Raw genomic sequence first — 27,647 nt, 5'->3', positions numbered from 1 at the left:
ATCTGAGAGTGCTTTTTAAGGAAGTAGGGCACAAAGCACAAATAGAATGCTTTTATTTTTCTTAAAAAAGAAAAGAGGAAGTAAGAAAACTAGCAACCTCCTGACCACCTGTATTCTACTCCTAAGTTGTGACATCAAAGAACAAGTATTGTGTCTACCTTTAAGTTCCATATAACAAGTAATATTCCAAAAACAGCTATCCACTAACAACACCCAACCCATGAAGGCCAACATCAGCAGCCGCCTCTGCAAGAAGTCCATCTCCCTGGCTAGCCTGACTAAAAAATTGCCCTTCCTTTCCACAACTGATAAGGCTCTCCTTTTTCCTGTGTTGTTCTACTGACCTAAACCAGATGTCATTACCGGTTTCCATTATTTTCTGTCAGTTCCATCCCAACACTCCTAACTCCCTTTCACTGAAGAGCCTGATCAATCCTGTCACTTCGTATCTCAAGTCACACACTTCACAAAGAAACTCACTCACTGAGGCCGATTACTGCAAGCTCTCTCTCCACTGACATTAATTCTAGGAGTCACCAGAAAAAAACAAGTCTGCCAGAAAAGCCACTTAACTCCCAACCACCTGTTAGTGTCCATCAAAAAGTGGGCAAAGGATATGAACAGACGCTTCTCAAAATAAGACATTTATGCAGCCAACAAACATGAAAAAAAGCTCATCATCACTGGTCATTAGAGAAATGCAAATCAAAATCACACTGAGATACCATCTCATGCCACTTAGAATGGCCATCGTTAAAAAATCAGGAGACAACAGATGCTGGAAAAGATATGAAGAAATAGGAACGCATTTACACTGTTGGCAGGAGTGTAAATTAGTTCAGCCACTGTGGAAGACAGTGTGGCAATTCCTCAAGCATACAGAACTGGAAATACCATCTGACCCAGCAATCCCATTACTGGGTATATACCCAAAGGATTATAAATCATTCTATTACAAAGACACATGCATACATATGTTTATTGTGGCACTGTTTACAATAGCAAAGACTTGGAACCAACCCAAATGCCCATCAATGATAGACTGGATAAAGAAAAAGTGGCACACATACACCATGGAATACTATGCAACCATAAAAATGGATGAGTTCATGTCCTTTGCAGGGACATGGATAAAACTGGAAACCATCATTCTCAGCAAACTGACACAAGAACAGAAAACCAAACATTGCATGTTCTCACTCATAAGTGGGTGCTGAACAATAAGAACACAGGGACACAGGGAGGGGAATATCACTTACTGGGGCCTGTCAGGAGGATAGCGGGGTAAGGAAGGGATAGCAATGGGTGGAGGGATTAGGGAGGGATAACATTAGGAGAAATGCCTAATGTAGATGACAGGGAGATGGATGCAGCAAACTACCATAGCACATGTATACTTATGTAACAAACCTGCACATTCTGCATATGTACCCCAGAACTTAGTATAATTTTTAAAAATAAATAAATAAATAAGATGCAATCTTGTTATGCTGCCCAGGTGGTTCTCAAACTCCTGGGCTCAAGCAACCTCAAACTCCCAAGCAGCTGGGACTATAGGTGTATATCACCACACCCAGCTATTTTTCCTACAATTTTTAATATTTTAGTCTCACTACAGAACCACTAATATAAGTAGAGGAACAATCTCTCCTACCAAGTATATAATAACCAAATAATAAGTGTCCAAGAAAAACAGCCATATGCTATTTGTTGCACAGTTTTTCAACTAAAAGGTACCAGGGAGATTCCATGATTACCACCAAGTAATTTGATCCACTGAAGATTTATACTGGCAAAAATATACAGATGTCACACTAGTATGATTTAAAAGTCAAAGTATCAATATTTATCTAATTAAACCTTAAACAAATTTCATATTTTCTCTATCTGGGAAAGCATTTCCTAATGTGATTTTTATGTTGCTATGTATATTCCAGTTCATTTTTGTTCAGTCCCCACCCTGTCACAGTACTTATCAATCTTTTGTTACCAACGTTAAATAAATTTTTTTAATCAACTAGCAAAAAAAAAAAAAGAAGTTTCCAATCGATTACTCCCCACAGCCAAAGTCCATTTGACAGTTGCCTCTGCCATTTGACTGATCAGAATCAATCAGGTACACCTTAAATAGAGAAATACTTGACATTAAAAGAATGATGTATCTGTATTCAATGGCATTAAAATATTTTTATGTCCACTCCTGAGTAAAAAAGCAGCAAAATAACATATAGAGTATAATTCATGTAGTTACATACAAATGTCTGTGTGTATGTATGTATCACACATGTGAAAAAAGAAAGATGGCCAGGCACAGTGGCTCGCACCTGTAATCCCAGCATTTTGGGAGGCTGAGACAGTGGATGGCTTGACCTCATGAGTTCGAGACCAGCCTGGTCAACATGGTGAAACCCTGTATCTACCAAAAATACAAAAAATTAGCCAGGCATTGTGACATGTGCCTGTGGTCCCAGCTACTTGGGAGGCTGAGCTGGGAGGATTGCCTGAGCCTGGGAAGCAGAGGTTGCAGTGAGCTGAGATTGCAGCACTGCACTCCAGCCTGGGCAACAGAGCGAGACCCTGTCTAAAAAAAAAGAAAGAAAAAAGTTAAGAAAATGACTGCATTGGATGTATACACAATAACACAAACCCATAACACTATATATGACTAGACTCAATATAGAAACACACACACATGCACACATGCACCAATGGTGACTGTTCTCACCATTTTTGTGAGAACAGTCACCAAAATGTTAAAGGTATTTAATGCCTTCTAGAAGTAAAATCTGAGATTATGTTTTTAAAAAGTTTTTACCTTTTCTATGTAGGTATTAGTTTTAGAATCAGAGAGAAAAATGCTATTTTTGTCTTTTTTAATGCTTACCTGAGAATATTAATTTGCTTTTATTATGTTAAAGCAGCTTATAAATTGTATTGCTTCATTGTTTGGTGGGAACTTCTATGTGGGTATTTCAAATATTGGTAAGTATAAAATGCCATATAAAAATTTTATTTTTATTTTGTTTTTTTAAGAAAAGAAATGGGGTCTCGCCCAGGCTGGTCTCCAACTTCTAGGCTCAAGTGATTCTCCCATCTTGGCCTCCCAAAGTGCTAGGATTACAGGTGTGAGCCACCATATCCAGCCCTAAATAGCAATTTTTTTTCTTGAGACAGAGTCTTGCTCTGCTGCCCAGGCTGGAGTGCAGTGGCATAATCTTGGCTCACTGCAACCTCTGCCTCCTGAGTTCAAGTGATTCTCCTGCCTCAGCCCCCTGAGAAGCTGGGACCACAGGTGCCCACCACCATGCCTGGCTAATTTTTGTATTAGTAGAGATGGATATTCCCCATGTTGGCCAGGCTGGTCTCGAACTCCTGACCTGAAGTGATCTGCCCACCTCGCTCTCCCAAAGTGCTGAGATTATAGGCATTAAGCCACCATGATCAGCCTTTTAAGTAGTAATAGCTATCCATGAAGGATTTTCTTTTTAAGAGACTGCATGTTTTTAATAAATCAAAGAAATAAAATGCCTTTTTTTTAGTAAAAATTTATTTTAGAAAAATTACTTATTTTTGTAATACAAGCTTGTAAAAATAAAACAAACAAAAAAACCTCACAGTTTCCAAATGTTTTCAGATGTTGACACCCTAGAAAGAAAAGTTGCAATGTTAGAACAATTACAATATTGGAAATAATTTTAAATGTCCAGCAACAGGGATGGTTATATAAAATAAAATCCACTCACACTGTGCAAACCCTACACAGCAGCTTTAGTGAGATTTATCTCTGGTCTGCAAACATAAAAAGATCTCGAGACACACTGTTAAGGGGAAAAAAATGCAGAATACCTGTGTTTACCATGTGTAAAAAAGAGTGCTAAAAGCATATATGCATACTTCTCTATGATATACAGGTCCAGAAAACGTAGGATAAGATCTGAAGGCCGCGCGCAGTGACTCATGCCTGTAATCCCAGCACTTTGAGAGGACAAGGCAGGCAGATCACGAAGACAGTATTTCAAGACCAGGCTGACCAACATGGTGAAACCCATCTCTACTAGAAATACAAAAATTAGCTGGGCATGATGGTGCGCATCTGTAATCCCAGCTACTCAAGAGGCTGAGGAAGGAGAATCAGTTGAACCCGGGAGGCAGAGGTTGCAGTAAACCGAGATCACGCCACTGCAGTCCAGTCTGGGCAACAGAGCAAGACTCCATCTCAAAATTAAAAAAAAGACAAAAATCTGGAGGGTTACAGAACCAACAAAGACAGGGGGACTGAAAGGAAAAGGAAGAAAGGAGGCATTAGGGACCTTAATACCTTTTTTACTTTTTCTGTACTGTTGGGAGTATTTTAAAAAATGCAGTTAAAGCTGCTTGTGACCATACAAATATTCAGGCTACAGTTTTATTTCAGACTACTATTAGGTTTTGGAAAAGGCTCCTACACCTAACCAATTAAAATTATATTTTAAAGAATTCTCAAAAACAATGACTTTTGAAGCCTAAAAAAAAAAAAAACTCCTGACTTCCACCAAGATAGCCAAATAGGAACAGCTGCAGAACGCAGTTCCCAGCCAGAGAGACACAGAAGGTGAGTGATCTCCAGATTTCCAACTGAGGTACCAGGCTCATCTCAATGGTACTAGTTGGACAGTGGGTGTAGCCCAAGAAGGGAAAACTGAGGCAGGGCAGGGCGCTGCCTCACCTGGGAAGTGCAACGGCCCACAGGACCCACTCCTACCCAACAGAGGCCATGGGGACTTTTCCCGCCACTCCAGCACTCTGGTTCAGATGCTGCGCTTCTCCTGTGGTCTTTGCAGCCCACAGACCAGGAGATTCCTGCTGGCCAACAGGTGCCATGAGTTTCCAGCACAAATCTGGAAGGCCAATTCAGCCGGCGCAGCAGGTTTCCAGCACAAACCTGGGCGGCCGTTTTGGCTGGCACCTGGAACGCCTACGAGACAGAACGGCCAGTACCCCTGAGAGAAAGGGGGCTGAAGGCGGAGAGCCACCGGCTTGGCAGGTGCCACCCCTATGGAAACCAGCAAACTGAATCCCACTGGCTTGGGATTTTCACAGCCAGTACAGCAGTTTGAGCTCAACCCAGGTTGATCAAGCTCAGCGGGGGAAAGGGCGTCAGGCCATTACGGAGGCAGGCTGCCATTATGGAGGCAGTTCTAACCTAACCTGTGTAAACAAAAGCACAAGGAAGTTTACACAGAAGCTGGGCACAGCCCACCGCAGTTCAGGAACACCTCGGCAGGTAGATTGTAACTAGACTCTCTCCTTGCTGAGCAGGGCATCTCTGAAAAAAGGCAGCAGTCTGTCGGGGACGTAAAAATAAAGCCCCACCTTCCCGGGACAGAGCACCTGGGAAAAAGGGCAGTTTTGAGTTCAGCTGCAGCAGATTTAAACGTCCCTGCTCAGCACCTCTGAAGGGAGAACAGAGCTACCAGCACAGCATTTGAGCTCTGATAAGGGACAGACTGCCTCCTTACGTGGCTCCCTGACCCCCATATATCCAAAGAGACACCTTACACAGGAGAGCTCTGGTTGACATCTGGTGGGTACCCTTCTGGGACAAAGCTACCAGAGGAAGGAACAAGCAACAATCCTTGCTGTTCTGCAGCCCCCACGAGTGATTCCCACGGAAGCAGGGTTTGGAGTGCACCTCCAGCAGTCCTGCAGCAGAGAGGCCTGACTGTTAGAAGGAAAACTAAACATCAGAAAGAAACAGCTTCAACATCAACAGAAAGGACATCCACTCAGAGACCCGATCCAAAAGTCACCAACTTCAAAGACCAAAGGTAGATAAATCCATCAAGATGGGAAGAAAGCAGCACAAAAAGGATGAAATCACCAAAAACCAGAATGCCTTTCCTCCTCCAAGTGATCACAACTCCTCACCAGCAAGGGAACAAAACAGGATGGAGAATGAGTTTGATGAATTCACAGAAGCAGGCTTCAGAAGATGGGTAATCACAAACTTCTCTGAACTAAAGGAACATGTTCTAACCCAATGCAAAGAAAGTAAGACCCTTGAAAAAACGTTAGATGAAATGCTAACTAGAATAACCAGCTTAGAGAAGAACATAAACAAGTTGACAGAGCTGAAAAACACATCATGAGAACTTCGCGAAGCATATACAAATTTCAATAGTCAAATCAATCAAGCAGAAGAAAGGATATCAGAGATTGAAGATCAACTCAATGAAATAAAATGAGAAGGCAAGATTAGAGAAAAAAAGAGTGAAAAGAAATGAACAAAACCTCCAAGAAACATGGGATTATGTGAAAAGACCTAACCTACATTTGATCGGTGTACCTGAATGTGACGGAGAGAATGACTCCAAGCTGGAAAACACTCTTCAGGGTATTATCCAGGAGAACTTCCCCAACCTAGCTAGGCAGGCCAACATTCAAATCCAGGAAATACAGAGAACATCACAAAGATATTTCTCAAGAAGAGCACCCCGAGACACATAATTGTCAGATTCACCAGGGTTGAAATGAAGAAAAAATGCTAAGGGCAGCCAGAGAGAAAGGATGGCTTACCCACAAAGAGAAGCCCATCATACTCATAGCAGATCTCTTGGCAAAAATCCTACAAGCCAGAAGAGAGTGGAGGACGATATTCAACATCCTTAAAGAAAAGAACTTTCAACCCAGAATCTCCCATCCAGCCAAACTAAGCTTCATAAGTGAAAGAGAAATAAAATCCTTTACGAAAAAGCAATTGCTGAGAGATTTCATCACCCCTAGGCCTGCCTTACAAGAGCTCCTGAAGGAAGCATTAAACATGGAAAGGAACAACCAGTACCAGCCACTGTAAAAATGTACCACACGAGGGCCGGGCGTGGTGGCTCACGACTGTAATCCCAGCACTTTGGGAAGCCGAGGCGGGTGGATCACGAGGTCAAGAGATCAAGACCATCCTGGTCAACATGGTGAAACCCCATCTCTACTAAAAATACAAAAATTCAGCTGGGCATGGTGGCGCATGCCTGTAATCCCAGCTACTCAGGAGGCTGAGGCAGGAGAATTGCCTGAACCCAGGAGGCGGAGGTTGCGGTGAGCCGAGATCGCGCCATTGCACTCCAGCCTGGGTAACAAGAGCGAAACTCCGTCTCAAAAAAAAAAAAAAAAAATGTACCAAACGGTAAAGACCATCGACACAATGAAGCAACTGCGTCAATTAACGGGCAAAACAACCAGCTAGCATCAAAATGGCAAAATCAAATTCACACATAACAATATTAAACTTACAATGTAAATGGGCTAAATGCCCCAATCAAAAGACACAGACTGGCAAAATGGATAAAAAGTTAAAATCCACTGGTGTGCTGTATTCAGGAGACCCATCTCACACGCAAAGATATGCGTAGACTCAAAATAAAGGGATGAAGATTTACCAAGCAAATGGAAAGCAAAAAAAAGCAGGGATTGCAATCCTAGTCTCTGATAAAACGGACTTTAAACCAACAAAGATCAAAAGAGACAAAGAAGGGTATCACATAACGGTAAAGGGATCAACACAACAAGAAGAGCTAACTATTCTAAATAGATATGTACCCAATACAGGAGCAAGTCCTTAACGACCTACAGAGACACTTAGACTCCCACACAATAATAGTGGGAGACTTTAACACTCCACTGTCAATATTACACAGATCAATGAGACAGAAAATTAACAAGGATATCCAGGACTTGAACTCAGATCTGGACCAAGCGGACCTAATAGACATCTACAGAACTCTCCACCACAAATCCACAGAATATTCTTCTCAGCACCACATCACACTTACCCTAAAATTTACCACATAATTGGAAGTAAATCACTCCTCAGCAAATGCAAATGAATGGAAATCATAAGAACCAGTCTTTCAGATCACCGTGCAATCAAATTAGGACTCAAGATTAAGAAACTCACTCAAAACCGTACAACTACATGGAAACTGAACAGCCTGTTCCTGAATGACTACTGGATAAACAATGAAATGAAGGCAGAAATAAAGATGTTCTTTGAAACCAGTGAGGATGAAGACACAATGTACCAGAATCTCTGGGACACATTTAAAGCAGTGTCTAGAGGAAAATTTATAGCAATAAATGCCCACATGAGAAGCAAGGAAAGATCTAAGATTGACACCCTATCATCAAAATTAAAAGAGCTAGAGGAGCAAGATCAAACAAATTCAAAAGCTAGCAGAAGACATGAAATAACTAAGATCAGAGCAGACCTGAAGGAGAGAGACATCAAAAAATCCTTCAAAAAAATCAAATCCAGGAGCTGGTTTTTTGAAAAGATCAACAAAATAGATAGACTGCTAGCCAGACTAATAAAAAAGAAAGGAGAGAAGAATCAAATAAACACAATAAAAAATGATAAAGGGGATATCACCACCGATTTGAAAGAAATACAAACCACTATCAGAGATTACTACAAATAACTCTATGCACACAAACCAGTAAACCTGGAAGAAATGGATAAATTCCTGGACACCTACACCCTCCCAAGACTAAACCAGGAAGAAGTTGAATCCCTGAGTAGACCAATAACAAGGTCTGAAGTTAAGGCAGCAATTAATAGCCTACCAACCAAAAAAAGTCCAGGTCCAGATGGGTTCACAGCCAAATTCTACCAGATATACAAAGAGGAGCTGGTACCACTCCTTCTGAAACTATTCCAAACAAAAGAGGGAATCCTCCCTAATATGAGACCAACATCATCCTGATACCAAGACCTGACAGAGACACAACTAAAAAAGATAATTTCGGGCCAATATCCCTGATGAACATCAATGCAAAAATCTTCAATAAAATACTGGCAAACAGAATGCAACAGCACATCTAAAGGCTTATCCCTCATGATCAAGTAGGTTTCATCCCGGGGATACAAGGCTGGTTCAACATCCGCATATCTACAAACGTAATCCATCACATAAGCAGAACCAAAGACAAAAGCCACACGATTATCTCAGTAAATTCAGAGAAGGCCTTCAATAAAATTCAACAGTGCTTTAAGCTAAAAACTCTCAATAAACTAGGTATTGATGGAACATATCTCAAAATCATAAAAGCTATTTATGACAGACCCACAGCCAATATCATACTGAATGGGCAAAAACTGGAAGCATTTCCTTTGAAAACCGGCACAAGACAAAGATGACCTCTGTCACCATTCCTATTCAACATAGTATTGGAAGTTCTAGCCAGAGCAATCAGGCAACAAAAAGAAATAAAGGGTATTCAATCAGGAAAGGAGGAAGTCAAATTGTCTCTATTTGCAGACAACATGACTATATATTTAGAAGACCCCATCGTCTCAGCCCAAAATCTCCTTAAGCTGATAGGCAACTTAAGCAAAGTCTCAGAATAAAAAAATCAATGTGCAAAAATCACAAGCAATACCAATAACAGAGAGACAAATCATGAATGAACTCCCATTCACAATTGCTGCAAAGAGAATAAAATACCTAGGAATACAACTAACAAAGGATATGAAGGACCTCCTCAAGGAGAACTACAAAGCACTGCTCAAGGAAATAAGAGAGGACATAAACAGATAGGAAAACATTCCATGCTCATGGTTAGGAAGAATCAATATTGTGAAAATGGCCATACTGCCCAAAGTAATTTATAGATTCAATGCTATCCCCATCAAGCTACCATCGACCTCCTTCACAGAACTGGAAAAAGCCACCTTAAACTTCACATGAAACCAAAAAAGGGCCCGCATAGCCAAGACAATCCTAAGCAAAAAGAACAAAGCTGAAGGCATCATGCTACCTGACTTCAAACTATACTACAAGGCTACAGTAATCAAAACAGCATGGTACTGGTACCAAAACAGAGATACAGACCAACGCAATAGAACAGATGCCTTGGAAGTAATGCCGCACATCTACAACCACCTGATCTTTGACAAAAACAAGCAATGGGGAAAGGATTTCCTGTTTAATAAATGGTTTTGGGAAAACTGGCTAGCCATGGGCAGAAAGCTGAAATCTGGACCCCTTCCTTACACCTTATAGAAAAATTAACTCCAGATGGATAAAAGATTTAAACATAAGACCTAACACCATAAAAACCCTGGAAGAAAACCTAGGCGAAAATCATTCAGGACATAGGCACAGGCAAGTACTTCATGACTAAAACACCAAAAGCAATGGCAACAAAAGCCAAAATAGACCAACGGGATCTAATTAAACTTAAGAGCTTCTGCACAGCAAAAGAAACAATCATTAGAGTGAACCAGCAACTAAAAGAATGGGAAAAAATTTTTACAAGCTACCCATCTGACAAAGGGCTAATATCTGGAATCTACAAAGAACTAAAACAAATTTACAAGAAAAAAAACCAAACAACCCCATCAAAAAGTGGGCAAAGTATATGAAAAGGCACTTTTCAAAAGAAGACATTTATGCAGGCAAGAAACATATGAAAAAATGCTCATCATCACTGGTCATTAGAGAAATGCAAATCAAAACCACACTGAGTTACTCTTTCACACCAAGTTAGAATGGCGACCATTAAAAAGTCAAGAAACAACAGATGCTGGGGAGGATGTGGAGAAATAGGAATGCTTTTACACTGTTGGTGGGAGTGTAAATTAGTGCAACCACTGTGGAAGACAGTGTGGTGATTCCTAAAGGATCTAGAAATAGAAACACCATTTGACCCAGCAATCCCATTACTGGGTATATACCCAAAAGATTATAAATTATTCTATTATAAAGACACATGCACATGTATGTTCACTATGGCACTATTTACAATAGCAAAGACTTGGAACCAATCCAAATGCCCATCAATGATAGACTGGATAAGAAAAAGTGGCACATATACACCTTGGAATACTATGCTGCCATAAAAAAGGATGAGTTCCTGTCCTTTGCAGGGACATGGATGAAGCTGGAAACCATCATTCTCAGCAAACTGACACAAGAACAGAAAACCCAACACCACATGTTCTCACTTATAAGTGGGTGTTGAACAATGAGACACATGGACACAGCGAGGGGAATATCACACACTGGGGTCTGTTGGGGGTTGGGGGGCTAGTGGAGGGATAGCAGAAGGTGGGGAGATTGGGGAGGGATAACATTAGGAGAAATACCTAATATAGGTGACGGGGAGATGGAGTCAGCAAACCACCATGGCATGTGTATACCTATGTAACAATCCTGCAAGATCTGCACATGTACCCCGGAACTTAAATTAAAAAAAAAAAAAAAATTCCTGTAAGAGATAATAGAGGATGAGGACACTAGCAGTAGAATACTGAGAATCACTGCTTATAAGCAAATAATTTTCTCTCGGGTAAATTTACATCCCCTATATAACATAAATACACGAAATGGACTCTGATATGATCTGAACATTGTTAGAGAAAACTGAACAGTTTTAAGGTTCTTGATCTAAAAACAATCTCATTGACCCACTGAATGTACTCTTAGGAAATTTTTAAGAAGAAAATAGCTAAAAAATATAAATATATATAACAAAATAGTCAATGGGAAAAATTAAACCACCAGCAAGAGAGAAGTTGTTTTTAAAAATGATGGAACATTATATACCCATTAAAAATCATATTTACAACCAATAAATAAAGAAAATAATAGCCAGGCGCAGTGGCTCACGCCTGTAATCCCAGCACCTTGGGAGGCTGAGGCGGGCAGATCACCTGAGGTCAGGAGTTCAAGACCTGCCTAACAGGAAGAAACCCCATCTCTACTAAAAATGCAAAATTAGCCGGGTGTGGTGGCACATGCCTGTAACCCTAGCTACTTGCAAGGCCAAGGCAGGAGAATCACTTAAATCCAGGAGGTAGGGGCTGCAATAAGCCGAGATTGCGCCATCGCTCTCCAGCCTGGACAAGACCAAAACTCCGCCTCAAAAAAAAATAAAAATAAAAAAGAATGTAATAAAGAAATAAACCATTTGCTTCTCCCTCCTACTATATCCCACTGAAATAGCAATCAATACAGTTGAAAAGGATTGAGGAAACAGACAAGTCTAGACTATTGGACATTCCATAAGGTAAGCTGACCTGAGATCTTCAAACATCATCAAAGAAAAAAATGACTGGAAGTCTTTTTATATTAAAAGGAAAAAATAGTCTCCAATGCAGTATGTGATCCTTAATTAAATACTCAATGAGGGCCAGGCACAGTGAGCCGAGATCACGCCACTGCATTCCAGCCTGGGTGACAGAGACTCCATCTCAACAACAACAAAATCTGATAGTCCAGACACAGTAACTCACACCTGTAATCCCAGCACTTTGGGAGGCCAAGGCAGGTGGATCACTTGAGTTCAGGCGTTTGAGACCAGCCTGGGCAACAGGGCAAGACCCTGACACTAAAGAAAATACAAAAATTAGCCAGGTGTGGTGGCGCACAACAGTAATTTCAACTATTTGAGGGGCTAAGCAGAGAGGATCACTTGAGGCTGGGGGGCAGAGGTTGAGGCTGGGAGGCAGAAGTTGCAGTGAGCCATATTCACACCACTGCACTCCAGCCTGGACAACAAAGTGAGATCCTGTCTCGAAAAAAAAAAGTGAAAATAAAAGTAAAATAAAATCTGATAAATTGCATAACAGAGATCCAAAATATTTTATCCATAATAGAAAAACAGAATAGTATTTTAAAAGAATGAGAAAAGAAAATGTTCTGAGAAATTAGAAATACAGTGGCTGAACTAAAATTTTTTTTAAAGTCAAGGAAAGATTTAAAAGTCGTCGAGGAAATAGCCCACCAAAAAATAAATAAATAGTGCAGTAAGTGAAAAGGTAAAAAAAAAAAAAAAAAAAAAAAAAAAAATCCAGAAAGATCAACATTCAACCAGGAGCTCCAGAGAGAACCGAGAAAACAGAAAATTGATTTCTTGTGGATTTGTTCAGTTTTACATACATCATCATCAAAGAACAAAATTAACTTATGGCAAATTTTAGTTTCACATACATGATCATTAAAAACCTAGTTTCACACTGAGAGGGCCCAACAGGTGTCCTACGCAATGACATCTAGATACATTCCCATGAAACTACAAAAAAAACTAAAGCAAACAGGCAAACCTAAAAGATTCTGGAAAGAAAGAACCAGCAGTTACCCAAGAATGATAATGAAACTAACATCAGCCTTTTCTTCAGCGATACTAAACTTTTGAAAAAAGTAATCTTTCCTCTCAAATTTCCTGAGAAAAATTATTTTCAATATAGAATTCATGTAAGATAATTACAAAAAGGAAAGGTAATTTTCAGGCCCCCAAAGATTTAATTTTTCTTCCACATAGCCTTTAAAAGAAAGTTAGATATTCCTGCAAAACAAAATTCATATCATACAGTCCTTTGACCATTCGCTTGTCTGTAACCTCATTATACTCTAAAACCTTTGTTCACTTTCGAACTTTGGCACCTGACACCAAGTAGGTACTCAATAAAAAAGTACTGGCCCCTGGGCTCAGTGGCTCATGCCTGTAACCCTAGCACTTTGGGAGGCTGACGCAGGCAGATCACAAGGTCAAGAGATTGAGGCCATCCTGGCCAACATGGTGAAACGCTGTCTCTACTAAAAATACAAAAATTAGCTATGCATGGTGGCGCAATCCTGTAGTCCCAGTTACTCAGGAGGCTGAGGTAGGAGAATTGCTTGAACCCAGGAGGCGGAGCTTCACTTGAGCCCAGGTGTTGATGGCCAGCCTGCACAACATAGTGAAACCCCATTTCTTTAAAAAAAATTGTTCAAACAAGCAACAATGGGCATACCTGAAACAAATTAATTTTTTTATAAAAAGGTCTCCCCAAAGAAACAGAAGATATAATTTTATTTATTTTTATTTTTTTGAGACGGAGCCTCACTCTGCCGCCTAGGCAAGAGTGTAGTGATCTCAGCTCACTGCAATCTCCACCGCCCAGGTTCAAGCAATTCTCCTGCCTCAGCCTCCAGAGTAGCTGGAATTACAGACACCTGCCACCACGGGGGTTTGGCTTATTTTTGTATTTTTAATAGAAATGGGGTTTTGCCATGTTGGCCAGGCTGATCTAGAACTCCTGACCTCAAGTGATTTGCCTGCCTCGCTCAGCCTCCAAAGTGGTGGGATTACAGGCATGAGCCACCACACCCAGCCCAAAATAATAATTTTAGACTGGAAATAAAATAACCAAAATAAATAAGTTAAACAAGCTCACTCAATGCATTCTTGCTTTTTACATGCAATACATAATGAAAATCCAAGTCTCTCCGTAGACACATATACAGCATTTTTAAGTAGCTATAATCCTGTATGAATTAACTATCATTTATTGAACTCATCCTCAATTAATGGGCATTTGTATTATTTACAATTTTCCCTATTATAAATCATGCATACGGGCATAATTATCTAGGTCATTTTTAATTATATCACTAAAAGTGAGAGTGCTATATCAAAGTGTACACACATTTTCTTTTGGCTTTTTTTGAAACGGTCTTGTACTGTTGCCCAGGCTGGAGTGCAGTGGCTCAATTACAGTTCACTGCAGCCTCACACTCCTAGTTTCAAGCAATCCACCTGCCTTAGCCTCCTGAGCAACTGAGACTACCGGCACACGCCACCACACCTGGCTAATTTCTTTTTTTAGATGAGGTCTTGCTATGTTGGCCACATTGGTCTCAAACTGCTAGACTCAAGTGATAGTCCCACCTCAGCCTCCCAAAGCACGAGGATTACAACCATGAGCCACCATTCTCAGCAAGGGCATGTACATTTTAAAGTTTAACATGTGCTGCCAAATAACCCTTCAAAAGAGTTGTACCAATCCATATTCCCAGTGATAGTGTATGAGTATACCCACTTCTTCACATTCTTGCCAACAATAGGTACTGTGTAAACGTTTTCCCTTGTTTTCTAGTTTGACAGATGAAAACAGTACTTCATTGTTATTTGTACATATATATATATATATTTTTTTTTTTTTTAGACAGGGTTTTGCTCTATCACCCAGGCTGGAGAGCAGTGGTGCGATCTTCCGCTCAGGGCAGCCTTGACTCCTGGGCTCAAGCAAGCCTCCCACCTCAGCCCTTAAAGTAGCTGAAACTACAGGTGCTTGCCACCACACCCCGCTAATGTTTTGTTGTTGTATTTTGCTTGTAGAGATGGGGTTTCATCCACCTGGCTTGGGCTCCCAAAGTGCTGGGATTACAGGCATGAGCCACCACTCACAGCCTTTTTACATACATTTCTTTATTATTTATATGGTAAATATACCTTCATGTGTTTAAAAGCTAAAAACAGCCGTGGGGGTCGGGGGAAAGGATCACTTCAGGTCAGGAGTTTGAGACCAGCCTGGCCAACATGGCAAAACCTGTTTCTGCTAAAAATACAAAAATTAGCCAGGCATGGTGGCATATGCCTGTAGTCCCAGCTGCTCGGAAGGCTGAGGAAGGAGAATCGCTAGAACCCAAGAGGTGGCGATTGCAGTGAGCTAAGATCACGCCACTGCATTCCAGCCTGGGCAACAGAGCAATACTTCCATCTCAAAAAAAAAAAAAAATGCCAAAAATAGTCTTTTTTTTAAAAATTACTAAGATCTTCTGTGAATTCTATTTATTTTACTAATATAAGAGCCTTAGGTATTTTAGAAATATTATCAGCCAGGTGTAGTAGCTCATGCCTATACCACATAATCCCAGCACTCTGCGAGCTATGGTTAGGGGATCTCTTGAGCTCAGGAGTTCAAGATCAGTCTGACTGGGGAACACAGCAAGACCTCACCTCTAGAAAAATTTTAAAAATTAGCCAGGTGTAGTGGTGTGTGCCTGTAGTCCCAGCCACTCAACTGTCTGAGACAGGAGGATCACTTGAGCCTGGGAGATCGAGGCGGTTCTACTGCACTCCAGCCTTGGCGATAGAGCAAGAGTATGTATCAATTAAAAAAAAGAAAAGAAAAGAAAAAAGGCTAAAATTCTCCCTGTCTTCTCTTTTGAAAAATAATGAAAAAAAAATTACTCATTTGACATCATGATGCAAACATATTTTCTCCCATTTTGTTGTTTTCACTTTGCTTATGCTGCTTGTTGGCAGCATAATTTTTAGTTGGTTTAACTTTCTTTTTAGCAAGTCAAATTTAACGAAATCTTAGCCCCGTTTATGTTAGAATATTAAAGACATAAATGTAAAGGCTCAGTCCCAATTAGTTTTAGAGCCAAACAATCAAAATCACCACTCCACTACTGACAATCATTTAGAATTAGTCATCTGGTTCTAATTACAGAAAAGAATGCAGGTACCCACTAGTTACCTATACATTCAATTAACAATAGTCTACTCTCCAAACCACATATAGATTGAGTATCTGTTATATGAAATCCTTGGGACCAGCCATGTTTCAGTACTGGGGTTTTTTTTTTTTTTTTTTCAGATTTTGGAAAAATACAAACTGGTTTAGCATGCCAAATCTGAAAATCCAAAATCCAAAATGTTCCAATTAACACTCCTCCTTTGAATGTCATGTTGATGTTCAAAAATTTCAGATTTTATAGCATTCTGGATTTTCAAATTAGGAACAAATCAATCAGTAGGTACACAGTTCCCCCAGGTTGTATGATTAGACTTTTGACTTGATTTTTTAAAATAATATTCCATTTTCCCATGGGGATCCCACTCCTGCTCTAAACCCCAAACTACTTGGCTGGTTACCTGACAGCCCGTTCTTCTTCTCAAGGATGGACTCTTTCGTATGGTTTCACTGTTATCTGGAAACCTAACTCAAAATAAGCAAAACTCCAAAACATACTAGCCGCTACCTGATGGCTCATTATCATCACTACCTAGAGACTTCCGTTACCACGGCCCACCCGCTTTCTGGATACTGACCTAAATTTACTAAGCCACCTTGAGCATTGTAATTTTTTTTTTTTTTTTTTGAGACGGAGTTTCGCTCTTGTTACCCAGGCTGGAGTGCAATGGCATGATCTCGGCTCACCGCAACCTCCGCCTCCTGGGTTCAGGCAATTCTCCTGCCCCAGCCTCCTGAGTCGCTGGGATTACAGGCACACGCCACCATGCCCAGCTGATTTTTTGTATTTTTAGTAGAGACGGGGTTTCACCATGTTGACCAGGATGGTCTCGATCTCTTGACCTCGTGATCCACCCGCCTCGGCCTCCCACAGTGCTGGGATTACAGGCTTGAGCCACCGCGCCCGGGCGAGCATTGTAATTTGTACTGCTAGTCAAATGACCTGAGCAGAAGCTCACATAGAATAGTAAATAAACCAAATGTAACGTATTATTCCTTTATTTTACTGGGAATCTGTTCTTCCTATTTACTTCTTTTCCCCCACCAGCCATTTACAGCTGTTGGCATACTTCATGGTACAAGGTGGCCTGGTTTATGAAAATTAGCATTTACAATGTCATAAGCACAATCACCAGAATTCTAACTGTGAATGTCACATACATAAAGCCAAATGAAAGAAAACAGTTTAAAAGGATACCTTTTAATAACATGAAGAAAAAAAATTCAAAACGACATACCTATACAACTATATCCTATCATTATTTCAGTACTTCACGGAATAAAAAGTTTGCCTATATAATTTCCTTGAGTAGCCCACAAAATGTTTATCACTCCTTTCCTTAACTACCATTGTATTAATGAAAGACATCTGATGTCAATGACCAAAACTACAGCATTAATGCTTAGCGCTAGGTTATATTACTTAACTTTTTCGTTTTCTTTAATCCAACATCTTCAAGTCCTAAGTAATTATTTTTTTTTTGGGAGACAGTCTTGCCTATTGCCCAGGCTGGAGTGCAGTGGCATGATCTCGGCTCACTGCAACCTCCGCCTCCTGGGTTCAAGTGATTATTCTGACTCAGCCTCCCGAGTAGCTGGGACTACAGGCATGCACCACCATGCCCGGCTAATTTTTTGTATTTTTAGTAGAGACAGGGTTTTACCATGCTGGCCAGGCTGGTCTCGAACTCCTGACTTCAGGTGATCTGCCCGCCTCAGCATCCCCAAGTGCTGGGATTACAGGCATGAGACACCATGCCCGGCCCATAAGTAATTTTGAAACTAATCTTGTTCATACCCCAGGACATTCCCATGCAAAAAAACAAACAAACAAAAAAAACTTTTTAATTAAAAATGTCAAATCAGGCCAAGCGCAATAGCTCACACCTGTAATCCCAATACTTTGGGAAGCCGAGGTTGGCGGATCACCTGAGGTCAGGAGTTTGAGACCAGCCTGACCAACACAGCAAAACCCCATCTCTACTAAAAATACAAAATTAGCCAGGCATGCCTGTAATCCCAGTACTCGGGAGGCTGAGACAGGAGAATCACTGAACCTGGGAGGCAGAGGTTGCAGTGAGATGGCACCATTGCACTCCAGCCTGGCAACACAGTGAAACTCCGTCTCAAAAAAAAAAAAAAAAAAAGTCAGATCGACAGCCAGAAAAAAAAAAAACCTATATGCTGACCACAGCATGTACTTAGCAAAGACCATTTCCTTAAAGAAATGGAGCACAAGTTCACCTTTAATTGCTTAACAACCTACAAACTATACTGTATTGGAGCTGATTTTATGAAGTATCAAAGTATTACCACTCTGGATCAGGAAAAAGTACCTAGAAAGGACATTATTAGGTTTTCAACTAGAGGCGATTTGCCCCTCACCAGGAGGCACCCTTGGTTGTCACACTAGAAGAAGGAAGAGGACCACAAGCTGCTGGTATCTAGGGGTTAGGGATGCTGCTAAATATCCTATAATGTACATAATAGCCCCCGACAACAAAGAATTATCTGACCCATAATGTCCACAATGATAAGGTTGGGAACCTGGGACAAATGATGAAATGTGAATATAAACTTCATTGTATCAACGTTAAATTTCCTGAATTTAATAATTTTTCTGTGGCTTCATAAAACAATAGCCTTGCTCTCAATACACATCAGAGTATTTAGGAATAAAGGAACATGTCTCAACCTACAACTGACTCAGAAAATAATATGTCTACATATAGTAGGAAAGAATGAATCATAAAGTAATAGGGCAATATGCTAATAATTGGTTAATCTGAGTAGAGTATATGCAGAAATTTTCTTTTATTATTCTTGCAGTTTAAAACTATACCAAAATTAAAAGTTAAACAAGTATTATCAAGCCCATAAATTTATTTTACCTGGGAAACTTTGCACAATTTCCCAATGCATATGTGCAATATAGCAAATCAGCTTTCTTTTATTCCTTTCTCAAAATAAATTACCCTATCTTCAATAGATACTTGCAAATTGAACCCAAATAACTCAAGCTGAAAATATATTTTCTAAAATGTGAACTGCACAAAGTTAGAAATGCTTAGATGTCTACCAAGGACATGACATACTATTGCATATTACAGTAAACTCATGGCCAATATACCTGCGTTGTATATTTTGGGCTTTCAGTACACACTGAAATCATTTAGAACCACATAAGATGTGAACATGATCAGTGCAAAAGGATATACAAGAAATAATACAAAAAGATTTTTTAAGACTCAGGTTTTCTTAAGTTTAACATTAGTTCTGAATTTTTGAATTTTATCATTCCTATTTTTGGGCAATTATTACTTAAACAGCATGCAACAAATTACAATAACAGCTTCATAAATAACAGTTTACTTTTGGAAGACAAGTCTTTAAATTTGTAAATCCAGGAAAAATTTAGGGAACTTACAGATGTTTGGGACATACTTGACTGTTGTGTGACACTTCCTGTAGGAGATGTAGATGGTCTTCCACTGGACAAACTTGCCTAAAATAGTAAGACTTTTATAATACGTCGGTAAAAACCTCAAGTTAAGAACTTTCTGGTACCATGGTAACACAAAACCACAATAATAAATGTCAAAAGGCGTATGTACGAAACAACTCATTTTACAGTCAACATAGCTTAAGCTTTGGTTAAACAGATTTTTTAAATAAGAAAAAGCTGAATGGTGAAAACAGAGGATCCAAAGACTAATTTTATTAGCTACTTTATTGTCAGTTCCACTTTATGGGTCTGTGTCATCTTTAAAGTGGAATCACTACTCCACGTTATGAAGAAAAAGTTAGAGCTACAATAAGAGTCAACAAGAGTCAGTGGGTTTCAGTTTCCTAACTTGTATCATGAAAATGTTATTTAAAATTACACTACTAAGAAGCAACAGCTGAGAATCTGTTGGTAACAGAAATAAACCTTTTTCAGGTTCAGTCAACTGAGATCCTCCTCTGGTGAGGAGATTTAAGATTAAATCTTACACAGTTTTATTTAAATAGTACAATAATAAAAATATTTTTTACAAACAAGCTTTTAATAATGAAATCCTGTTATCAGTAGGAATAATACAATTAGATTTTAGAAAGATGGATTTACACATCTTTGTATAGAAAATTCACGGAGAAATACGTATTAAATTGTTACAGTGACCACCTCTGAAGAATGAGAAACAGTGGTAGGCAAGGAAAAGGAACAGCTTTGTCTCTTATGAGCAATTTAATAGTTTCATCTTTTTAATGAGCATAAATACATCATTTTTTAATCTTATTTTTAGTAAAAATATAATTTATGTAAGCCTAAGTATTCACTGTTGTACCTAGAACTTTATACACCTAACCAAACCACTAGCATAGCATTTCTCCAATTTGGATAAAAACCACTGAGATAAAAGCTAGAAACAGAGTAACATAAAAAACATATTCCCTTTTTCTAAATTGGCAATCTAGTAATATATTTCCTTCAGGAAAAATAGCCACAGGCATCTGAGAATTCTGAAATAATACCCAATGTATTTGTTTTCAGTAACTACCTACAGATAACAGAAACTTTGGTCTCATAAATTCTTAATTTATTTGAGTCTTACCTGAACAGCAGCAAGGCTCTGAAGCTGGCTGCTGCTTAAATGCTGCTGCTGAAGAGCTGCAGTATGCAGCATCAAGTGCTGCTGTTGGGCTGCATACATTTGCTGAAGATACTGAGCAGCTGAGCTGGGGGGCCGATGTAATGCCTGTTGAATCACCTGTGATAGGTCAATTGAACCAATGTCAATCCACAATCTCAACCTTCATCTTAATCAGAAAATGAAAGTATAAAAAAGTGGCAGTTTAAAATTTCACTGCTCTGACACATAATATCATCAAGCTTATTAACATACTTCTTTCCTAGTTACATATGACTAGGAATCACTAACTTGTATGCATTAAAACTACCCAGTGGGACAAGCATGGTGGCTCATGCCAGTAATCCCAGCACCTTGGGAGGCTGACGTGGGTGGATCACAAGGTCAGGCGATCTAGACAATCCTAACACGGTGAAATCCCATCTCTACTAACAATACAAAAAATTAGCTGGGCGTGGTGGCATGTGCCTGTATTCCCAGCTACTGGGAGGCTGAGACAAGATAACTGCTTGAACCCAGTAGGCGGAGGCTGCAGTGAGCTGAGATTGTGCCACTGCACTCCAGCCTGGGCAGCAGAGCAAGACTCTGTCTCCAAAACAAAAACAAAAACCCAGTGGACAATTCACAAAAGACAGGCCAAATAAGCATGTCAAAAGATTTTCAATCTCATCAGTAGTCAAAAACTTACAAATTAAAACAAGATACTATTTTCCAACTTTCAGATGGATAAAGATTTTAAAAAATACTACTAACTGGGGAAACCAATACTCCCGTACTGCTAGTAAAAATTTAAGTTGGCATAAGCTTTTTGGGTAAAACTTGGTAGAATTCAGGGCTTGGGTGTGGAGAGATATACCTTTACCATGCAGCCATTACAAACAGTAATGTAAATCAGTGCTGTCCTATACAGGAGCCATTAGTCACATGTGCCTACTAAAAATGTGACTGGTGCAACTAAATAAGTTAAATTTTAAATTGAACTTTTTTAATTTTAATGTAAATAGCCACATGTAACTAGCGGCCACCATAAACTACAAAACGTTGTTGATACAGATCTATATTTACTAACAAAAAAAACACAGTAGGTTACAAAACAGTATATAATGTATCATTTTTATATTAAAATATTTGAAACACTACACAAGAAAACTTTCAAAGGGAACTAGCTTCTAGTTCATACTTTTCTATAAATGTCTGAATATCTTACAATGAGTAGATATTTATTAATTATCACATAAAATGATAAAGCAGCTGGGCACGGTGGTTCATGCCTATAATCCTAGCACTTTGGGAGGCCAAGGCAGGCAGATCACCTGAGGTCAGGAGTTCAAGACCAGCCTGGCCAACATGATGAAACCCCATCTCCACTAAAAATACAAAAATTAGCCCAGCGTGGTGGCATGCACCTTGTAATCCCAGCTACTCAGGAGGCTGAGGTGGGAGAATTGCTTAAACCCAGGAAGCAGAGACTGCAGTGACCGGAGATCACACCACTCTACTCCAGCCTAGACAACAGAGCAAGATTCCGTCTCAAAAAGTAAAAAGAAAATAATTACAGTTATTTTAGAAAATTAATAATTATTTTTAGAAATTTTTTAAATGTCAAATACCCTGTTTTGTTTCAATGTTGAATACAACTATTCTTACTTAAAAAATTCCTGGCTGGGCGCGGTGGCTCACGCCTGTAATCCCAGTACTTTGGGAGGCCGAGGCGGGTGGATCATGAGGTCAAGAGATCGAGACCATCCTGGTCAACATGGTGAAACCCCGTCTCTACTAAAAATACAAAAAATCAGCTGGGCATGGTGGCGCATGCCTGTAATCCCAGCTACTCAGGAGGCTGAGGCAGGAGAATTGCCTGAACCCAGGACGCGGAGGTTGCGGTGAGCCGAGATTGCACCATTGCACTCCAACCTGGGTAACAAGAGCAAAACTCCGTCTCAAAAAAAAAAAAAAAAAAATTCCTATGCTAGAGATAGGGGGGTTTGGAATTAAAAAGAAAAAAAAAAAAAAAAACAGAAAAAAGAAAAAAAATTCCTTAAAAAAGTGTTAATTATTGTGAATATTAGAAAAATGTAAAATCTGAGCCTGAAACTTCATAAATAAATATAGAAATGTTAAGTACTCTACTAAAATCAGAGAAAATTCCTACACTTGTCCAAATGGTAAGTCAGGATAAGTCAATCCTACACAACCACATCCAAAAGTCATAGTGTGCTGCTTCCTGTGACTCTGAAACAGCACAGGATCCTAATCTCAGCATCAAATCAGAGTTTTCAAAGAGCTAAGGAAGCAATAGAGCCATAATCCTCTAGCTTAAGGGTCTAAATCAGGACATCTTGAACCGTAATCCTTTTATCTAAATTTCAAGAGAGCATATTTCTGTGTTATTGTTTACTTTCATGTGTTAATATCTCATCTCTCTAGCTACAGACTGCTATGCCTGATACAAATTTCTATCACAAAATCAATGGGAGCTTTTGACCCCTACCTGCAGGGGACTATAGGCCAGATTAAGTGATTCAGAATTATAACAATATATCTTTTTTAGTCAGATCAATCTCTATTTGTTCTTCTAATTCCATAACAAAATTCTAAAATCATTGGACTTGGCAGTTACATGGAAAAAAAATTCTAAGATCAAACTGAAATAACAATCTATTTGATACATATTTTTGTCACAGTATAGTCATTTTTTTCTGTTGTCAGCAGTCTTTCACTATCATTCAATGTTATACTCATAACACTGAGTAAATACAAGTTGTAGGTACAGCACATTGTTCTTATTTATTATAAATTCGTATTTGCCCAAGGAGGGTGAAGAGAATTCCCAGGACTGAAAAATAAAGCTGGAAGATTAAAGAATTACTTAGGTAGTTCAATAAATATTGATTTGATTGCATTTTGGGAGAAGCAATTCTATGGTCTCCTAAGAACAAGAGTTAGTGCTATTAATGAGATATACCTACATCTACATAGCTTTCTATTTCCTTTTTATTAATCTATGCAGCTTAATTGAAAACTAGAGAACAAAACGGTATATTAAGCTATCACTTATCAGTCAGGCGTGGTGGCTCATCCCAGCACTTTCGGAGGCCAAGGCAGGAGGTCAGAAAGGTCAAGACCAGCCTGGGCAACACAGCGAGGTTCTCTCTACAAAATACAAAAATTAGCCAAGCATAGTGGCATGTGCCTATAGTCTCAACTACTCAGGAGGCTGAAGCAAGAGGATTACTTGAGCCCAAGGGGTCGAGGCTGCAGTGAGTGGTGATCGTGCCACTGGACTCCAGCCTGGGCAACAGAGAGAAAGAGAGACTGTCAAAAACAAACAAAAAAACAACAATGAAAAAAACTATCATCTATATGCTTAAAGATCTAAATCCTGGCCAAGCACGGGGTGGCTCACACCTGCAATCCAAGCACTTTGGGAGGTCAAGGCAGGTGGATCACGAGGTCAAGAGTTCAAGACCAGCCTGGCCAATATGGTGAAACCCCATCTCTACTAAAAATACAAAAATTAACTGGGCCTGGTGGCACCTGTAGTCCCAGCTGCTCAGGAGGCTGAAGCAGGAGAATTGCTTGAACCGGAAGGCAGAGGTTGCAGTGAGCCAAGACTGCGTCATTGCACTCCAGCCTGGGTGACAAAGCAAGACTCCATCTCAAAAAAAAAAAAAAAAAAAAGATCTAAATCCTCTTCCCTATATCCCTTGCCTCAGAGAAAGGTAAAAAACATCAGGCCGGGCGCGGTGGCTCACGCCTATAATCCCAACACTTTGGGAGGCTGAGGTGGGTGGATCACGAGGTCAAGAGATCGAGACCATCTTGGTCAACAAGGTGAAACCCCATCTCTACTAAAAATATAAAAATTAGCTAGGCATGGTGGCACGCACCTGTAGTCCTAGCTACTCGGGAGGCTGAGGTAGGAGAATTGCTTGAACCCAGGAGGCGGAGGTTGCAGTGAGCCGAGATCACGCCATTGCATTCCAGCCTGGGTAACAAGAGCAAAACTCCGTCTCAAAAAAAAAAAAAAAAAAAAAAAAAAAAAACAACAACAAACAAACAAAAAAAAACCACATCAAAAGCTCTCTCTGCATTCAAGTTTGAATTACTGGTGAACTGGCTGGTTCCACTCCATAGTGACTACAGAAAACTAAACCCTAAAACCATAAACCCTAAACCATAAAACAGTTAAATAGATATTATACTGGAGTATCCACCATACAACAATGGAGCAGAGGTATGACTATATTGCAAGCAGTTGTTTTCACGGTAGATGCAATTATAAGGATTCTAGTGAATGAAAGCAGGTATAATAGAAAAAATAAGAATTCACAGAGTGGTTAAGAGCACAAAGGCTGAAGTCTGAGAACCAGCTAGGTGAGTTTGGGAAAGTTATTTAGCCAATTTAAAACATTTACTTTCCCATCAGTAAAATGGAGATAGTATCTACTTCACAGAGGGCTGGTAATGATTAACGGAGATAACTTCTGTACCATGTTTATCCAATGTTTGGCACATAGCAATTATTCTATAAGTATTAGCTATTATTATCTACTGGAAACGTTTTATGTGCCCCACAGTTCTAGACACTTCATTTATTCCTCAGAATAACTAATGGAATAGTCTCATCCTCATTTTAGTTTTCTGAGGCTCAACAGGATTATGTCTCATACGCAAGGCTATTCAGCTCCTAAAGATAACGAAAATAAAATTCAAACAAAACATAATAGACTGAAAGGACCACGCCCTTTTTATGTAATACTATATTACCCCAACCTCCATTATCATAAATGTTAACTAAGTAAACTTTACTTTCTCAACTAAGTGACTTTTCCTAGTTCAATATTCCCTTCCCCCTCTGCCCCTAAGGGATTTAGAATGAATCCTCCTGCTTAGGGTTCTTAGGCCACCTGGGTTTAAAACAAACTTTGTAACACATCTTTACACCTGAACATATCTCCCTTAGTCTATATTTTGAGTTCCGATATAAAACAGATGAACCTACAGCCATTCTGCACGTTGGGGCTCTAGACCGAGTGTCTTCGAATTGCAGCAGCACCTAAAGGCTTTCCCTTCATACTTTTCTTTACACATAATCTTACAAACTACATGCTGACAAATATAAGCCCTCTCAATACTATCTTTAATTTTTTGAGATGGAGTCTCACTCTTTTTGCCCAGGCCAGAATGCAGCGGCATAATCTCAGCTCACTGCAACCTCCACCTCCAGGGTTCAAGTGATTCTCCTGCCTCAGCCTCCCAAGTAGCTGGGATTACAGATACGCACTATCACGCCTGCCTAATTTTTGTATATTTAGTAGAGACAAGGTTTCACCATGTTGGCCAGGCTGGTCTCGAACACCCGACCTCAAGTGATTTGCCAGCCCTGGCCTCCCAAAGTGCTGGGATTACAGGTGACAGCCACCACACTTGGCCTTTTTTTTTTTTTTTCTTTTTTTTTCTTTTTTTCCCTGAGACAGGGTCTCACTCTGTCACTCAGGCTGGAGTACAGTGGTGTGATTACAGCTCACTGGAGCCTCAACCCCTGGGGCTCAAGTAATCCTGCCACCTCAGTCTTCTGAGTAGCTAGGACCACAGGTACACGCCACCATGCCCTGCTAATTTTTGTATTTTTTGTAGAGATGGGGTTTCACCATGTTGCCCTGGCTGGTCTCCCAACTCCTGAGCTCATGCCGTCTCTCAAAGTGTCAGGATTCTAGGCATGAGCCACCACGCCAGGCAATAGTATGATTATTAATTAATGTTGCTGATTGTTCCTGTGGTTGAATGTGTCCCCCAGTAAGTATGTGTTGGAAATTTAATCTCCAATGCAACAGTGTTGAGAGGTGGGATGCCTGAGGGGTGATTAGGCCACGAAGACTCCGCCCACATGAATAGATTAAAGTAAATTTTAAAAGGGCTTGAGACTGCAAATTTGATATCTTGCTCTCTAGTCCTTTACCACTGAACGAGGCAACAAGAAGGCCCTTGTGAGATGCCAGCACCTTCATAGTGGACTTCCCAGCCTTCAGAAATGTGAGAAATAAGTTTCTTTTATCAATTACCCAGTCTCAGTATTCTGTTACAGCAACACAAAATGGATTGAGACAGTTGACTCAAACATTAGTAATTCTAACTGTACATTTGAGGATATGAAACAGTACGTAAGTCTGGCTTAAGCAAAAAGTAATATGACATCTTGTCTCAGACTACCCATTATTACAGCTGAAATACCTGTACAGCATGTCGGTCTGAACCACTGTAGACAGAGATCTGTGGCTGCTGCATTCGAGAGGAGGAAGTGGTGATGGTGGTGGTGGTGGTACTGCTGGTTGTGGTTGACACAGATGTTCCAGGGTTTGGTTCACTATCCATAACTGTACTATGGTCCTTAAATCTGGCAGGTCACACAAAGGGTTTGTATCGGTAAAAGCATTCTCTTACGAGCTTTAAAGAATATTCATTTCAAAGAAATAATCAGCAGTAATCTAAATTGCTAGGAAAGCCCTCATAAAATAGAGCCAGCATATAGTCACTATAAGCACTTACAAGAGAAAATACTTCACATATATGGAGCAAATTTAATAGTTAATACCTACTACATTTGAATTCAAATGATTCAGAATATGTAACGCAGATAAAGCATAGCTGAAAGTTTATCTTTGCATTACAGAAAGTTTTTTTTATAAACCAAAACAGGTGATGAGAGAATACTAAACTACCTAGGAAAATAAAAA

General features: G+C 39.8%; 1 protein-coding gene across 16 annotated transcripts in view; it reads right to left on the bottom strand.

Annotated features, from left to right (window-relative positions):
- Positions 1-27,647, bottom strand: part of PHC3 (polyhomeotic homolog 3) — a 92,191-nt gene that overhangs the window by 61,355 nt on the left and 3,189 nt on the right. For all 16 annotated transcript variants that reach the window (XR_004263616.1, XR_004263615.1, XR_004263620.1 and 13 more), the window contains 3 exons: positions 27,145-27,307; positions 20,875-21,030; positions 19,707-19,784 (listed from right to left, as the gene is read on the bottom strand). Coding sequence is in view for 13 of the 16 variants with exons in the window: in XM_032260635.1 (XP_032116526.1) it covers positions 19,707-19,784; positions 20,875-21,030; positions 27,145-27,307 (397 nt within the window). In the remaining 3 variants the exon portion in view is untranslated. The remainder of the gene's footprint in view (positions 1-19,706; positions 19,785-20,874; positions 21,031-27,144; positions 27,308-27,647) is intronic.

This window comes from Sapajus apella, unplaced genomic scaffold (assembly GCF_009761245.1).
Source record: "Sapajus apella isolate SASKATOON/1434 unplaced genomic scaffold, GSC_monkey_1.0 scaffold4, whole genome shotgun sequence".
NCBI classification, from domain to species: domain Eukaryota; kingdom Metazoa; phylum Chordata; class Mammalia; order Primates; family Cebidae; genus Sapajus; species Sapajus apella.
This window is presented reverse-complemented; position numbering and strand designations above follow the sequence as displayed.